The sequence below is a fragment of the Lates calcarifer genome, linkage group LG16_LG22 (assembly GCF_001640805.2).
Source record: "Lates calcarifer isolate ASB-BC8 linkage group LG16_LG22, TLL_Latcal_v3, whole genome shotgun sequence".
Classification (NCBI taxonomy): Eukaryota; Metazoa; Chordata; class Actinopteri; family Centropomidae; genus Lates; species Lates calcarifer.
Window position 1 is genome coordinate 19,521,918 of NC_066848.1, and position 17,483 is coordinate 19,539,400.

Genomic DNA, 17,483 nt, shown 5'->3' on the forward strand with positions numbered 1-17,483 from the left:
GTTTATAATTTTTTTTTTTTTTTGTTTGTTTTACTGTTGCATGCTATAAGTATGTGTCATACTGACCTTTACTGCGTGACTGTCTCTGGCCATGTAAAAACTCTCTGGAAGCATTGGATGTAGTGTTCATCAGTAACAGCACAGTGTAGGCCTGGGTTTGGTGATTAGCTGTTGAAAAGTATGTCCATTGTAATTAAGTTCAATTTATTTATTTTGTTTGTTTGTTTGTTTATTTATTTTTTGTGTTAGAGTATGAATGTTTTTAAAACTGTACAAGGGTTGAATGGTGTAAAATTAAGATATGATGATGGGTTGATACCAGCTAAAGGCAGAGAGAGTCTCTAATCTCACAGTTCAGTCTTTACAGACTAAAAAGCAGTTGCACTGTAGTTTGCTGTCTAATAATACAATCAACAGAGGGGGAGGAAAGTTTTTAATGAAAGGCTGTATAATTTATCCAGGTAGTTATTACAACATTATCTATATGTAGAGCACAAAAATAAGGTAAATCCAGTAAATCAAAATGGGATGTTCGAGCGTTAGTTGGCATTAAAAATACTGAGGCAAACAGATATTTAAGTGATCAAATGATAAACAGGTTTATTTATATATCGTAAAATAATAATGTAAAGGTATTTGATGTATTTAAAAGTGAAACCAAACAAACTCATATTGTTTTTATAAAGAAGTCAGTTAATAAATTGCCTTTTTACATATGTCCATGAGCAGCTGTGATCTACTTTTATTCTGCTCATGTGAGTAGTTTTTACACACAACAACAGGACACAGTGAAAGGAGTAAACAACCCAGTCTTATAGAAAGTTTTCATTTTAGAATGAATAAAGTGCTACATTTATTAAGCAAAGTCACCAGGAGATGGTTTAGGAGGATGGCACATGTAGAAAGTTCACCAGAGAGCAGGGTTCACATCCACAGTCATGTCTGCAGTTTACGTAACAAAAGTACTTTTGTTAAGGGTAGGGAAAGTTCCTGGGTTTAGCTAAATTTAAATAAACGTGGTGTGTTTAAAAGTTACTGTGACCTTAAACCAGACCACAATTATTCTACAACCCAACCTGTGCAGTGAGAGTCTAAACATAAAACAAAAGTGATCAATAATTCTGAAGTGAATATTCTTCTGCAAGATCAGATGTTTTACTGGAAAACGTTGTCTATGAACATTTAACTGATGTGTTGTCAGCATCAACATATTTACGACTTACCAAATATGTAATTTAGCAACATTTGACATTTCATTATCACTTCAATAGAAAATGTAATCCAGTTGCAGCTACGTTTCTTTCAAAATGTCTTTGATATGGCAAATCAGTTGTATATAAACATGATTTCTAGAAGTAGATTGGTGCAACTATTTGTTGTTATGCTGTTCTTTCTACACAGAACAGACTTCCTCCATGGCTATTCATTTATGGTGGCTACTTGGACCTGTTCTTCATCTCTTAACATCCTGCAACAACACATGGAGATTAGCAGCTTCTCTGTGGCCCCTTTCCTTATTAAAACATACAAAATCAAGTCTGCAAGTGGACTGAACTGAACAAACTCTGCAAGATACCATAAAAAGTCATATGAATCATCATAAAAAATATCATAATTTTCAGAACAGCAGTCTATCAGGATAAAAGTGACCCAGGGCAAAAACAGCAGTATGTAGTTGAGCAGCACCAGGACTAAAGTTCCTACAATCTGCCGTTTTTCTTTAGGAGGGATAGAAATGATGGTACACAGGGCTTTCAGGGTCCCAGCCAGGGAGAAGACGAGCAGGGGGAAGGGGAGGAGGAGGATGATGGGACGGAAAATGGGCTTAAAATATGATATGATGAACTCAGTGAAACAGAAGACCCAGACAATTATGGAGACCATCACAGAAAACTTGATGCTTCGTCTGAAGCGGTACCACAGAGGCCAGGCGACGACCAAATACCTGTAATAAAGGATATATGGAGTGTTAGCCAGTGACAGTATTCATCACCCTTTACAGTCTTTTGCTTCCTTTAGAAGTGCTCATGCACACACACTACCTACCTTTCCACGGCGATACACACCATGAAACCAGCACTGGCCAACACAGCACCATAGTATATTAATGAAGAGACACAGTAGACCATACTAGATTCCCAGAATGTAAACCAGAGCACCACCCAGACCATCAAGCAGCAGATCTGGATGAGGTCAGAGATCAGAAGGTTGATGACAAAGATCGGTGCAACATGGTCGTTTTGCACCTGCAGTTATAGTGAAAGATGAAAACAGGAAATGTGTAAACAAATCATTCAGCATGACTGACCCATCACCATTACTACATTTCACATATAACATAGTAGGTCACTACCATGATGCAGATTTCTACATACAAGAGAGGTATGTAAATTCTTTACATACCTGTGAATACAGAGAATAGATGGCCAGCAAGGTCAGTGGAAAACCTACAAAGATCACAATGCATGCAATCGTAGGTGAGAATATTTCCCAAAGAGTATACCTCCCACACAACCTATCGATCACTGTAGACATGGTGCCACTTTCATATGAAGAGGAGGTGACATTGTAGAAGGTATCATTGAGTTGAGATTTGCTATGGTTGTAGAAAGCTTCCATTCTTCACAGCATGACCTGTTGTTGTAATGACTGGAGAAACCAAACTTGATTTTAAAAAGCAGACACAGACAGTCAGTCAGAGAAAAAGGCAGCCAAATCCAGTCAGGGCAAACCAAAGTCAGAAAGATGAACAAAAATATAAATGCCAGGAATGTTAAGCACTAGGAAAATTGCTGGAATGCTTGACTATGGGTACAAAGACAAACTGGCACTGAGAGCAGGGAACACACAGACCAAATACATTAGAATGGGAAGGATTATGAGAGACAGGTGAAACTACACTGGGCGGGGCAGACAGTCACACAGGCAGGAAACAGTAAAGTGAAGAATCTGAAATGAGAGCAGAGGTGAGACTCAAAACAAAACAGGAAACAACGAACCGATGAATGATAATGAAAAATGGCAGGCTGGGATATGACAGTTGATCAATAAATATAATAAAGATATTGGCAGCAGGTGTGAAATAATAATGATGATGATATTCATTGTTATTATTATTGTTGTTGTTGTTGTAGTCGTAGTAGTTACGTTAGTCACAGGTGATAACAAATTTGTATTTGTACAATATGGATGATGTTTGGCCATGTCCATATCTTTGTATGATATCTGCTCTGAAATAATAATATATAATAACAAATCTTTTCACATTTCATTTCACCAAGGAAGTCCAAGTGAATGTAGAAGTTCTTTTTTTCAGCAATGCCCTGAATGTAACATACAGCCCTTAAAAAAAGAACAAGACATTTACAACGTGTATGCATAGTACACCAGAAAGACAGACAGAATCATCAAGCAATACACAATATTTAAAATATAAATATAAAATATCTTCAAATTATAGCTCAGAATCTGTGATATCAATCTAACAGACTTAAAAATATGTTTGATGAATCATAATTGAGAATCATAATTTGCTCTGTCAGAAAGCAGGTCAAAATATACTTTAAACTTAATGAATCTTGAACTTCGGTTGGATCACTGCCCACATCTGTGATTTTTCAGCAACTCAACTGAAAGAGGAATTCAGTCAGATTATCACCCTAAAGAACTGTTAAGATTCTCTCTGTAAATTACTCAATAGCAAAATTAAACAAATCTGGTTTTGATTCTATGGTACCAGATACCTGTAACAATGGATAAATACATATAAAGTACATACAGTAAATTCCTGAGATATGATGATAATATACAATAAGTACTAAATTTTAATTACGAGATGAGATATTTGTGTGAATTTTGCCATTTCAGCATGTCCTCCCAACAAGGTAGATGAGCTCTGGTTTAACATGTTTTGCCTCTTCTGTACTTGATTTGATCTTTTGTGCTGACTCCCTTGATGATGTTGATTCTGTTGGATTAAACCAACATTTTATCGTGAAAATGTCCCATGACCTTTGTTGTTTGTTCTCTCTGTCCTCATGCCCTGTCTGTATTCACTGCCTCCCATCAATGAAGATGAAAAGGTCACCCAAAAATCTATAAAACAAAACTTTGACATAGAAGTACTTCTGTTAAGTTTAGAACTGACTGAGAAACACAGATCCATGTTCTCATTTCAATGAAAAAAATCAATAGCTGATTCATTAACTGTCTGTAACTTGTCTTTGGTTACATAACTCATTCCTACTGGGAGACTTTTCATACAAGTCATATTGTCACAGCACATAAATAACTCTTCATATCTGAGGTGTCATCATTTCCTGGGAAACTGCATCAGCCTAAACATCAGTATAACTACCTCTCAGTGAATTCATGTTGGGTCAGAATGTACAGTAGTAATAACAATAATAATAATAATAATACGACTCTGCATAACTACTACCAAAGCTGTCACAGTTTGCATATTCTTTTTCATGACTGCTTTTATGTCCTTTTTAATAATCTCTACATATAAGAAAAATGTTATGTCACAAAAATACTTTTATTTATTTGAAAGTTGCAAGACTCCACCTGAATGTGTTCCCTTCAACAATGTTTGATGTGTTTTTTCCTCTGCATTCTACTGTAAATATGTACGGTACGTGATAACATGCAGTAGGTTCCTGAGAATCTGTACTTGATCTTTTAATAGCAGGAGAGAAAAAAGTAGTTAGGCATGAATATGTAAAGTAAGATGACATGCAGTAGTGTTGTGACTATCTATGCTTGATCTAAAAGCAGAAGAGGAAAAGTAGTTAGCACGAATATGTAAAGAGAGATACTTGATCTTTTGAAAGAGGAGAGGAAAAAGGACTCAGGCATGAATATGTAAAGAAAGTGATAATCTATACAGACAACAAAACAACAGTCACAGTCAACAGGAAGAAGACACTGTATATTCTTTAAGCAAAACATTCTCCAAGAATAATTCAAATGTTCCGTGCCTCACTCTGTTTCCCACTGTATTTCAACAGGACATCTCTAAAAGTAAACTGAAGTGCAAAGTGCAGTAAGATTTGTTTGGTTGTTTTTTCTAGTAAAATTATATTATTTAATCCATGCATGATATTTGCTTGCCTTTTTTGGCACATCCTATACCTGTGTAAAGTATCAGCAAATGGCACAAACATCCACAACTACCTACATCTCCACAAATAAATAAATAAACACAAATGATAATGAGAAATGGTGGTAAAATAGAGAAATTTGTTTTTAATATGTTGAAACTGCCCTGTGGCCCCAGACCCTCCAAAGACCCCACTTTCAATTTTGGTATCATTTTTGTGATTATTTCTAAAGAAATAATTAAATTTTATAAGCAATTAAAACAATAAGTACACTGAATGAATAGTTTAACATTTTAGGATCAATTGGATCAATGGGACTTTTTTCTCTGACACCTCTGTGACATTAAGAGATATTGAAACCCACTGTAAATTCACACTGATGAACATGCATATTGTTTTGACTATTATCATTTCATAGTTATTTTAGACATGCTTTGACATGATATTCATTCATTCATTCATTCATTATCTATACCGCTTATCCGTTAAGGGTCACAGCCTATCCCAGTTGTCATTGGGTGAGAGGCAGGGTACACCCTGTCCAGATCGCCAGTCCATCGCAGGGTCCATACACACTAAACCATTCAACCACTGAGCTGTTTGCAGCTCCATGTTGCCATCTCGTGGCCGAACACAAAACAGATGCTCAGATGTAGAGAGTGCCAAGGGAGTGCCTGGGTGAAAACCAGCAATTCTAACTGCTAGACCATATGACTGCAAATTTTCCAATGAAGCCATCTACCCATCAGCAACATATTAGTGGTGTTGAATACCAAATATAAAAATAAAAACAGCTTTTGTATTGCTCCATAACTTCATTTCTCAGTCTGCTCCCTTTCAGTGTAAACCTCTGTGATGATATTGTTTATGAGCACTGTTTTACCCTTTCGTCCATATATACAATATACTTGTGTAAAGTCAAGCTATGATTAAACAAAGATAATTTAATAGCCTACTCTTGGATGCACTAGAATGTACAGCTGGTGATGACCAGGTAGTGCGGGCTATGAAAATGGTACATCCGCCATCTGGTTTGTCATATTTGAGGATAGCAGTTCTCTGCAGTAGGCTCATTTAAAAAGGACATGGAAGGCCAACATAGAATTAACAATATAGTAATATTCCAGGTTCAAATACACACACACACACACACACACACACAAATAAATAAATAAAAAATCAAGCACACATGGGTGCAATAAAATATGCTTCACACAGTATAAAGAGATAAAGGCCTAGATGCAAAATGTTTCCAATATTAGAAACAACCAATAAAAATCAACAATCATTAAAATATATATATTTAATACTATAATACCTCTTTATATAAACTGTTGCTGAGCAAGGCACTGAACTTACTGCATGTATTCTTTATTTATATATTTAAAAAAAATAATAATAATCCATGCTCCAGACAAATATGGTAAGTGATAACATGCAGTATTCCTGAAAATCTGTATTTGATCTTCCAAAGAAAGACAGAATAAAAAGGACTCAGGCATGAATATGTAAAGAAAGTGATGAAGTGATAACATGCAGTAGGTTCCTGTTAATCTTTATGTAATCTTTTAAAAGGAGAAGAGGTTGTAGTTAGGCATGAATATGTAAAATAAGAGATAACATGCAGTAGGTTTATGATTATTATGATTATGATTATGATTATGATGATTTATGATTATCTTTATTTGATTTTCTAAATATATCATGTGTTCATGTATGATATGTTTGCTTGCCTTTCCGACATATCCTTTAACTATGTAAAGTATCAGTAAATGGCAAAAGTATATAACATAACCCTGACCCCAACAAACACCCATACTTCCACAAATAAAAGATATCCACCTGTCACTGTTTGTGTATCAGTTTCATGACTGTTGTAGTTCTTTTGTCCTTTTTAATAATCTCTACATATAAGAAAAAGGTAATGTCACAAATTTTATTTTATTAATTTGAAAGTTGCAAGACCCCACCTGAATGTGGTCCCTACAACAACTTTGATGTCTCTTCACTCTGTGAATATGGTAAGGTATAACATGCAGTAGGTTCCTGACTATCTGTACCCGATCCCGTAAAGGAGGAGAGGAAAGTGGAGTCATGAATATGTAAAGAAGATGATAATCTGTACTTGATATCTTCAATATGTAAATAATATCAAAACAACAGTCACAGTCAGCAGGGAGGACGTACTGTATATTCTTTTAACAAAAGGTTCTCCAAGAATATTCAAAATTTTCCATGTCTCTCTCTTTTTCTTTGTTCCTCCACACATTTCAGCAGAGCATCTCAAAAAGTAAGTAAAGAGGCAGAGTACATCAAGGTTTGTTTTTTCTAGTAAAATCACCTTGGAAGAAAAAAATATGATAAATGGATGATATTTTTACTCACCTTTTTTAGCACATACTATAACTACGTTAAGTATCAACATGTGGCACAGGTATATAGCACAATTAAGGTTGAATCTGTGTATTTTGATGCCCATAGTGTAATGATTGATTAAAAGAATATATTAATTTGACCACAAATTGTGTTGTTTGAGAGGAGTATTTACTGTTGTTGAATGTTTAATATTTTGTGAGTGTTACAGCATTTTGCAAACAAAATTAGTATCTTGGCCAGTCAGCTTCTGTTTCAGTGTTCGGGAGTTATCGGTCCTCTGTGGAACTTTGTGATGTTTCAGGCCTCAGACTCTGCACAAACAGCACCACTGGCTCTTTGCTCTGATTACTCCAGTTTTACTCCTATTTTTACACATCTGAGGTGCCTCTGCCCTCTGCCCCTTTTAGCAGTTTTATATTACTTATTGTGATAATAAAACTATTCTATCCTGTAGTGTTACAGTAATGTCAATTATTACTGTAACACTAGGGCTACCACCTATCCATTTCCAAGCATGCATTCATGAAGATATCTGTTTGCTAAACATGCATCACCTCTTTTAGCAACATATACCTCATTAAAACTATACTGAGATAATGTAAACTGTATTTCTCCTCATCAACTTGACGATCTTCAGGAGGGTCTGTGTAGAGGGATATGTGTCATACAAAGATATCTTAATTTAGCTATATTTTACATATTCAAAATCGAGGACCGATTGTTAGGAACCCACTGGATGTCATTATGTTATTACTAACTAAATATTCATGCCTGAGTCTTTTTTCCTCACTTCCTCTAGATGGTAAAGTACAGATTATCGGGAACCTACTGCATGTTATCACTTAGCATATTTACAGTAAACTGCTGAGGACAAAACACCACACACTGTTGTAGGGAACACAGGGGGTCTTTCACAGGTGTTAAAGACCCTACTCACAACAAAGGCTGGTTATGTCCAAAGGTCTAAATATCTGCAATGCTGGATTATCAGATCATTCTGAATCTGTTTTTTTTCACATCAGTAAACATATATTAGTGATTACAGTGCTGTAGCTTTTTCTCAGGCACTTTCAATAGTAACCTGTCAAAAATTTTAACTCTAAAACTTAAAATCTCATTGATGAAACTGTGCCAGTTATCATCAAGTTAGTAATGTTAAGCTCCAGAGGTCAAATTTTATTCTTCAGAGTCAAATAATCAAAACATGAGGGAAACTATGAAGGCTTCTTCACTTAAGTTAGACATCACACTTCAGCAATGAACTAGACCTATTAGGTAAAGATGTGTTATTTTGATAGTCCTTGTTTTACATCTCAAATCCTCCACCTGTTGCCTTGACTTGATTAAGATTTATTGAAAAAAGATTTTTAGTTTTGCTTTCAGGAGTCTTCTCTACAGCACTAAAAACTAATCTGAAAAACTAATCTGGATGCATCAATACTAGACAACTACAGGCCTATATCAAACCTGACACTTATCAGTACAATTACTGAGAAAATTGGTTTTAGACAACTCAGGAACTTTCTTGCAAAATATAACTACCTATATGTTTTCCAGTTTAATAAAGCCCTAATAGTGACTACCTTCTAGTCCAAGCTCAAAACCTACTTGTTTTCTGTGGCTCTCAATGAAAATTCTTTTCCTTGTTTGATCGTTTTTACTGTTTTATGTTTGTTTGTGTTGCTTATGTTGTTTTTGTCCTATGTGCTTTTGCTGCCTCTATTTAAAAAAAAATAATTTTAATGGCCTGGCTCCCTTTCCTTCCCTTGCTTATTCATTGTTTCCTGTTTTATCTTGATACTCACCTGTCCTCTCATTTCAATTCTTCTCCTCCTCCTCTTGTGTGTTTCCCGCCTGCGGGACTGTCTGCCCCGCCCTGAGTAATTACGCCTCTCTCTCTTTATCCGTCCCTCCCTAGTATATTTAGGCTGTGTGTTTCCTGCTCTCAGTACCAGTTTTCCCAATTTTCCTAATGGTTTTTTGGATCTCTGGTAGTTTTGTTGGCCTCAACTTAGTCCTCTCCTGGCTCCTTTTGTCTGCCTTTTATAACCAAACCTTTTTGTGGCAAGTCTGTCTATCAGTCGTGCTATTGAGTTTTTTTAGCTGTAGTTTCTCCAGTTGTTACAATAGGTCAAACTGTGAAGAATGGAGGCCTCCTACCTGCACTACAGATCTGATTACAATGACAGTTACCACTCCTCCTCCAACCTACCTGAAAGTCAAGCCTGGTTTGAAGTGTTAAACTTTTGCATGAAGTATATTGGTCAACAGCAGATCAGAATTTCAGGTGCATGGATTGTCATCTTGATAGGTTTTCCATTGACCTTGCTGGCCATCTATTTTCTGTATTCACGGGTATGTAAAGAATTATCAATCTTTCCTGTATGTAGAAATCTGCATCACAACTCTGACCTACTAACTCTTGATGTTCACAATAGGCAGGATCATGTGAGGATTCACTCACTTGCTTTTTTTAAAATGTTCATTTAAGGATGGAACTGTGTATGGCATTGGTCTCTGTGATATGTAGTAATGGTGGTGGGTCAGTCATTTTGAATGATGTGTTTCTAAATTCTCTGCTGCTGTTTTCATCTTTCACTGTAACTGCAGATGCAAGACAACCACGTTGCACCGGTCTATGTCATCAACCTTCTGATCTCTGACCTCATCCAGATCTGCTGTTTGGTGATCTGGGTGCAAGGGGTGAATTTTATGTATTATATGGGGGAGAATATTAATACAGTGTGTGTCTCTTCATTATACCACTAGCAGTTGACTGTGGAATATTTTGAGGCGAGGAAATTTCACAACTGGACTTATTGCACAGGTGGCATCCTATCACGGTACCAGGCTGGAATTCACTGAGCTCCTGAGAGCAACCCATTCTTTCACAAATGTTTGTAGAAGCAGTCTGCATGCCTAGGTGCTTGATTTTATACACCTGTGGCCATGGCAGTGATTGGAACACCTGAATTCAATGATTTGGATGGGTGAGAGAATAGTTTTGGCCATATAGTGTATTTTTTTGGGGGGGAATGATACATGAGAATTACACAAACCTCAGTGGAGAAAAAGAACAAGTATGGGATGATAGAACAGGTAAATAAATATATAAAAAATATTATCTTGTTAAAAAATATTATCTTGTTACTGAGAGACAGTGTTGTGAGCACCTTGTTGTTATTTGATGATTCACTAATTCCAACTTACAAAGTTTAATTTTTTTGTGAAAACCAGAAAGGAGGGGGATTTTTTTTTTTTTTATCCATAAATCTTGTAGCTGTTTAATATGATATGTTGCTCAGGAACAAATATGTACAGGTAGTTACAATGTCCATGCATACATCAGAAAGACAAACATAAACCTCAAGAAATATACAATATTTTTTAGTGCTCAAAATCTTCCTAACTGTGACATGAATCCCATTTGAAGGTAGAAAACAACAACTTTTGTCAGTGTAGTGTAACGACATCTGGCATCAGCCTGACGTCAGCCTGGCACCTATTATCAAACTATCACACACTTCATAGAAAAAGACATGAATGTGTTCCCAGAACTGCACCGAGGTAAAAGTACGGTCACTGAGAATTACTACCTGAACCCCCATCTTCTCTTCAGCCTCCCCAACATTCTGTAATAAGAAGCAGATACAGAATTCTTCCTCCCAAGCCAGGATCAAAGGTCAAATAGCCCATTCAGAAGAGACAATTCTAATGGACCCCAGAAAGATAACTGAGGATATGATTATATATGGTTTCTTCTTACCAAATAGTGGTGAAATTGTAAGTTATTGGTATCTATTACTGCTTCATACTGTTTTTTGGATCTAAAAAATGTTACAGCCTTAAATAACTGGTGGTAGCATACATGAAGAGTCTTCCAGTCAGTCAGCAGCAGGACAGTTGAACACGCAAATGTGCACAGTGAAACTCAAGATGGATATCTATAATTTATCATTTTTGTTTTCCTGTACAGTAAGAAAAAAGAAAATATAGTCTCTTATCCCAATCATATACTGACTCAGTCAACATGTAACAAGTTTTTTAAAATTAAGATATGTGCTGTGCAAGATGACGGTGGGTTGATCAGCTGAAAGCAGAGAGAGAGACACTAAGCTCTTTGTTCAGCCTTTACAGCCTGAAAAAGCAGTTTCACTGTAATTTTTGCCCCTATTCATTTCTATGTGGCACAGGACAGTGTAAAAGTGTAGTCACTTCTGCTCACTCATTCATCCTTGCGCTTCAGTATAGTTGAGCTTTTACATGTGAAATTGTGTTTGAAAGAAGGAATGGGACTGAGTCAGTAAACACTGTTTGTTCATATTTATGTTTGATGTGAAATAAAACAAGCAGCATAGAAGGAGGGGTGGTGCTAGGCTGCAGTGAGTGCTAGGATGTTAAAAAAGGAAGAAGGTATATAATTTAAAAATGTTAGCATTACATCATTATCCATATTATCTCCTGCATGCTTCTGTGTTCTACTTTAAGTCAGCATTATAGGGATGATTCATTAAACTTGTTGAGTGGTTAAAGTTTGGAGACAGACACATAAGTACCGTAATTTCCGGACTATTGAGTGCACCTGACTATAAGGCGCACCCACTAAATTTAAAAAGAAAAAAAAAAGTACACATACAGGCCGCACTTGTCTATAATCCGCAGGTGTCTAAATGTTTTTGTGGCATGAAGCTCGTTAGCCCGTAAAAAACTATAAATTAGCCACATCATTGTTTAAGCCGCAAGTTTCAAAGTGTGTGAAAAAAGTAGCGGCTTATAGTCCGGAGATTACGGTATGTAGTTTTAAAAAATGATGTTTAGGTTCAAGTAAAAATAATAATGTACTTAATATTTTAATAATCAGACTGGTCATTGTCAAATCGATCTCACAGTTCTTAAGTTCTTAAATGAGTCATTCTGTGCACATTTTGGACTCCAGTGTTCAATTTTCAGTATTTGTAATAAAACTTTTAACATATAGTTTGTTGAATACATTACACTCTTACATCTCTCAAACATTTCTACTGGCATATTATGTTGGAACAAAGTCACTTCAGATTTTACTGCTTAATGGGAATTTAATTCTATTTTGTGACTTCACTTAAAAGTGCTGAGGCAAAACAGAGACATTTAAGTGATTAAATCAAAATCAGGTTTATTTATATGGCACCTACAGTGTGACGCTGTCAGCAAAACAACACAAAAGTAACAAACTTAAACAAACTTGCATTGTTTTAATAAAGAAGCCTTTAAATGGCCTTTTTACATCTGTCTATGAACAACTGCCATCTGATTTCATTCTGCTCATACCAATAGTTTTTCCACATGATAGCAGGACAGAGTGAAAGGAGTGACTAACCATACACTAGCAACATAATATCTGCATGAATTATATTCCATTGCAGCATTTCCTTTTTGGAACAAATTAAGTGTGAAATTCATTAATGCAGCAGAGTCACTAGGAGGTTGAGGTGGACGGTGTTTGTCCAAAGCACACCAGAGACTGGGGTTCACATCCACAGTTACATTTGTGGTTTATGTAACTAAAGCACTTTGGTAAAGTCAGGGGAACTTCTTGGTTTGGTTTAAACATGTGTCTAAAGCCACTGTGAACTTTTTCAGTATTAAACCAGACCTATGATTGCAGTGAAAGTCTAAATATAACCATGAAAATGTTTAATAATGCTGTAGTCACTACAAAGTTATACTAGATATTATACATATTTTGGTGGAAAACAAACACTCTGTTGTCTCTGAACATTTAACAGATATTTTGTTAGTGCCAACATTTGCGATTTGGCAAATACATAAATTCATGAGAAAATTACACAGTTACTTTTCTTTGAAATTGTATTTGCTGTTGCAAATACATAGATTTTTAGGAGAAAGCTGGTGCAATGAAAGCTATTTTAGCAGAAGGTAATTAGTAATGAAAATACATTGAATGACCACTATGCACTATGTAGACAGAAAAAGAGATTGCCAGATTTCTTGCAATGGTTATTCATTGGCTACCTGGCCCTGTTCTTCCTCTCTTAACATTTTGCAACAACAAAGGGAGGTCAGCAGGTTCGCTGTAGAACCTTTCCTTATGAAAATATACAGAACCAAGTCTGCAAGAGGACTGAACTCAAGAAATTCTAGAAAGGTCATAAAATGTTCATTTCTACAAACCTCACAATTGTCTATAAAATTGTTTGACATTACCAGGATCCAAATCACCCAGGGCAAGAACAGCAGTGTGTAGTTTAGCAGCACCAGGACTAAAGTTCCTACAATTTGCCATTTCTCTTTAAGAGAAAGAGAGATAGCTGCAGACAGGCTTTCAGTGACCCAGCCATGAAGAAGATGAGCAGAGGGAAGGTGAGGGGGAGGAGGATGGGACGGAAAACTGACACAAAATACGATATAATAGACTCGAAGAAGCAGAAGACCCAGACTATGATGGAGACCCACACAGAGGACTTGATGTTTCGTCTGTAGCGGTACCACAGAGGCCAGGCGATGATCAAATACCTGTGAAATGGAGTGTTAGCCGGTCAGAAAATTCATCACATTTCTAGTTTTTGTAGTGTAGAAGTGCTCTACAATACCTACCTTTCCAGGGCAACACACACCATGACACTGGCCATGAAAAAAACACTGGCCATCACAGCAGCGTAGTAGATGAATGCAGAAAAACAAAAAGTATATAGTAAAACCATATATTCTGAGAGTAGTTGTGTCATTATCAGGCAACACTGCATGGCACATATAAAACAGCACAGATGCATGCACCATGGAATGTCCAGGCCAGATCTGGATGATGAGGTCCATGAGATTCAGAAGGGTTTGATGACAAAAGATCGGATGCACAACATGGATCGGTCGTCTCGCATCTGCAGTTATAGTGAAAGATGAAAACAGCAGCAGGAAATTTATAAATCACATCATTCAACATGACTGACCCACCACCATTCACTACATATCACACAGAGACCAACAGCAGTTTCACAAAACAACATTCAAAAGATGACAGCGAGTAAAAGTTACTGGGTACACAACATCCTGGCTGTAGTGGACAGCAACAGTTAGGTCATTGTCATAATGCAGATTTCTACATACAGGAGAGCTTGATAATTCCTTACATACCTGTGAGTACAGAGAATAGATGGCCAGCAAGGTCAGTGGAAAACCTATCAAGATCACGATCCATACAATTGTATATGAAATTATGTGCACAGAATTGTACATAATGTAAGATTGGCACACTTCTAACATCACATTATTTGCATCTGGGTCGTGGATGACAATGTAGTGGTCAGTGAGTTCAGTTATGCTGTGGTTGTAATAAACTTCCATTCTTCACAGCGTGATCTGTTTATGTAACAACTAGAGAAACCACAGGCAAAAAGACTCACTGACACACAGTGAGGAACTTGATTAAAAAAAAAAAAAAAAACAGTCTTGCCAAAAAAAAAGTTTATCAGTCAAAGAAAAAGGCAGAACAATCCAGCCAGGAGAGGACTATGTTGAGATAAAAAAAAACAAAAAAACTAGAAGACATCCAAAACAGCTAGGAATGCTAAACAGAAGGAAAAACGCTTGACCCTGGATACAAAGATGTACTGACACTTAGAGCAGGGAACACTGAGACTAAATATACTAAAGAGGGAAGGATAATGAAATACAGGTGAAACTAATAAGGGCGGGGCAGACAGTCACACAGGCAGGAAACACACAAGAAGAGGAAGTATATCAAACGAGAGCAGAATATCGAAATAAAATAGGAAACAAGAATAAAGAATAGGTAAGGCAAGGCAAATTTATGTTGCAGAGTTACAGAGTTTTTAAGTTTTTAATAGAGGCAACAAAAGCACACAGGATAAAAGGAACACAAAAAATAAAGCAAAAACAATGAAACAAGGAATTAAAAGCCATGGTTAACAGGTAGGTTTCGAGTTTGGACTTGAGCCGCAGGTTTGTCACCCAAATCAGATTTGGTTGTTCAAAGACTTATTTTAAAAAATGGACTTTGGTCTGAAAAAAAGACAACAATTTCCCGTTATATCATGAATGTTGGTTTTCTGAGTGCCAGGGTCTTAATTTATGTGTTAAGCTCGTATGTGCTGCTTTTGTAGTTTTAGTAATTGTCTTTGCTTATGTGCGTTTTTGTAATGTGCCATCAACCTGCCAGGGACATGAGGAGAAAGAATTAAACCCATCTAACACATCAGATCAGCTATTCACAGACAAAAAGGTAGACAGATACTCTTAATGCACTAATTACAGTAATCTGTGTTATGTCAGGTACTTAGTGGTGGGAGTGGCTAAAATACAAAAACATTGTAAAAAAATTCTGAACATTTTAAACAAGAATGAAGTTAAGAGTTTTCTCTAGCACAGGTCACCACATCCACAGGTGAAAGTATTTCCCAATTTGAAATCAAAAGGAAACAACTAGAAGTGCAATCAGGACCTGCATTAATTTGCGATGAGTTTTGTTATATTTAATTTTAAACAAATCTACTGTGACTAAAGCAGTTTTTCATTTACTACCAACAGGACACTTCAGTTCACTTTTTCAGTGTCATTAAAATCAATAAGAACATAAGACAAACATAAGGAAAGTATAAAATAAAAAAAAATTCGTTATAATGTTTAAAGCTACCATTGAAATAGTCTTGTAATTAAATACAAAACCTCCATAATGTGTTCTTATATGATTACAATAGTGTACCATGTTGCTGTTATTAAAATTCATACATACAAACCCTCAACAACCTCATAGGTATTTTATCTGTGCATCAAAAACTACAGACAGACTTATCTAAAAAATCTAATAAATGTAATAAATGAAAGAATTACATGTAGCAAGCAATTCACAGAGAGTAAATAAATAATTGGTCATACAAGTTTGCATAATGAAAAGAGGTAGATGAATCCCCACTGTTTCTCAGTTTTTAGTTATAAGTTACAGTAGAAAGGTTAGACATAAGAAACTTTAATATAAAAATAGAATGTCATGTGTAGCTTACATCACTTGGTGCAGCACTCTACTACTTCTAAAGCCTGGGAGTAAAGGAGTAAAAGCTGCCTTGACAATTAAAGTGAGCATAATGCAACAGTAGGTTGACCATACTGCATAGCTAAAAAATCAGTTGCAGCAGTCCGTAAGTAATAGAGGTATGATGAAAAAAAGTCTATCAGCTGTTATAATGTAATCATGAGTCTATGTGTATGTAACAATTTGCATGTAGTAGACTCAGTGTTGGAGGAGGAAACTGATATGGGGTCTGTTTGTGTTAACAGTTTCCTGGTTTACTTGGGTCACTGTGAAAGGGCAAAAATGATCTTGCCTGGATGGGGGAAAAAAAAGAAAAGAAACAGCACTATTATTGGATGAGCTCCACACAGTTATCTGAAAATACAATATTCCCTCAACTACAATAACAAGGTAACTCCTCTTATCTATTTGCCAAATGTGAACATGTGTGTAATTAGCTACTGAGATTACTTTAACACTTTAACACTGTAAATTTCACCTCAAATTATAGAAGATAATTGTGTTAGTGGCGATTTAGCACAGTGAAGCGAGGAGCTTGATGCAGTGGAGCTGCCAGTGTAAGTAGGCATATTATCAAGTGAGATCCATCTGTTGCTCCTCCCCAGCTCCACCCTCTTGACCAAATATGGTCACTTCTGGCTCCAAAAACCTAAGATAGACCTGGATGTCGACTCCAGGTCTGAAAAATGAAGCCAGTGCAGGAGTGCCTTAAACCTGCATTCTATCCAATAAAGTGGTGCAGGAATTATGTATTTTTATAGGACAGGCCAGAAGTTAGTACCGCCCAGGTTCCCTTGACAAAAAACTAATAGGATTTTTTCAGATGCTTTTGACTGCAGAAAAAAAAGCTCTGTGACCAGCAGAATTGTATATGTATATGTAATATGGAATAGAACAGTAGTCGAATAGGGCTATCCACTGCACAGAACTGTGTACCAACCCTACTTCTGCACAACACA

The 17,483-nt window shown here is 36.2% G+C and overlaps 1 protein-coding gene and 1 pseudogene across 1 annotated transcript; both read right to left on the minus strand.

The window, feature by feature from the left end:
• Positions 1-431: 431 nt before the first annotated feature.
• LOC108872863 (G-protein coupled receptor 4-like) lies at positions 432-2,619 on the minus strand. The gene is made up of 3 exons (XM_018660749.2): positions 2,404-2,619; positions 2,047-2,246; positions 432-1,945 (listed from the first exon to the last, which is right to left on the minus strand). The coding sequence occupies exons 1-3, from the start codon at positions 2,617-2,619 to the stop codon at positions 1,420-1,422; spliced, it is 942 nt and encodes a 313-aa protein (XP_018516265.1). The 3' UTR covers positions 432-1,419.
• Positions 2,620-13,478: 10,859 nt separating this feature from the next.
• On the minus strand, positions 13,479-14,098 carry LOC127143408 (G-protein coupled receptor 4-like; annotated as a pseudogene).
• Between the last annotated feature and the right edge of the window lie 3,385 nt (positions 14,099-17,483).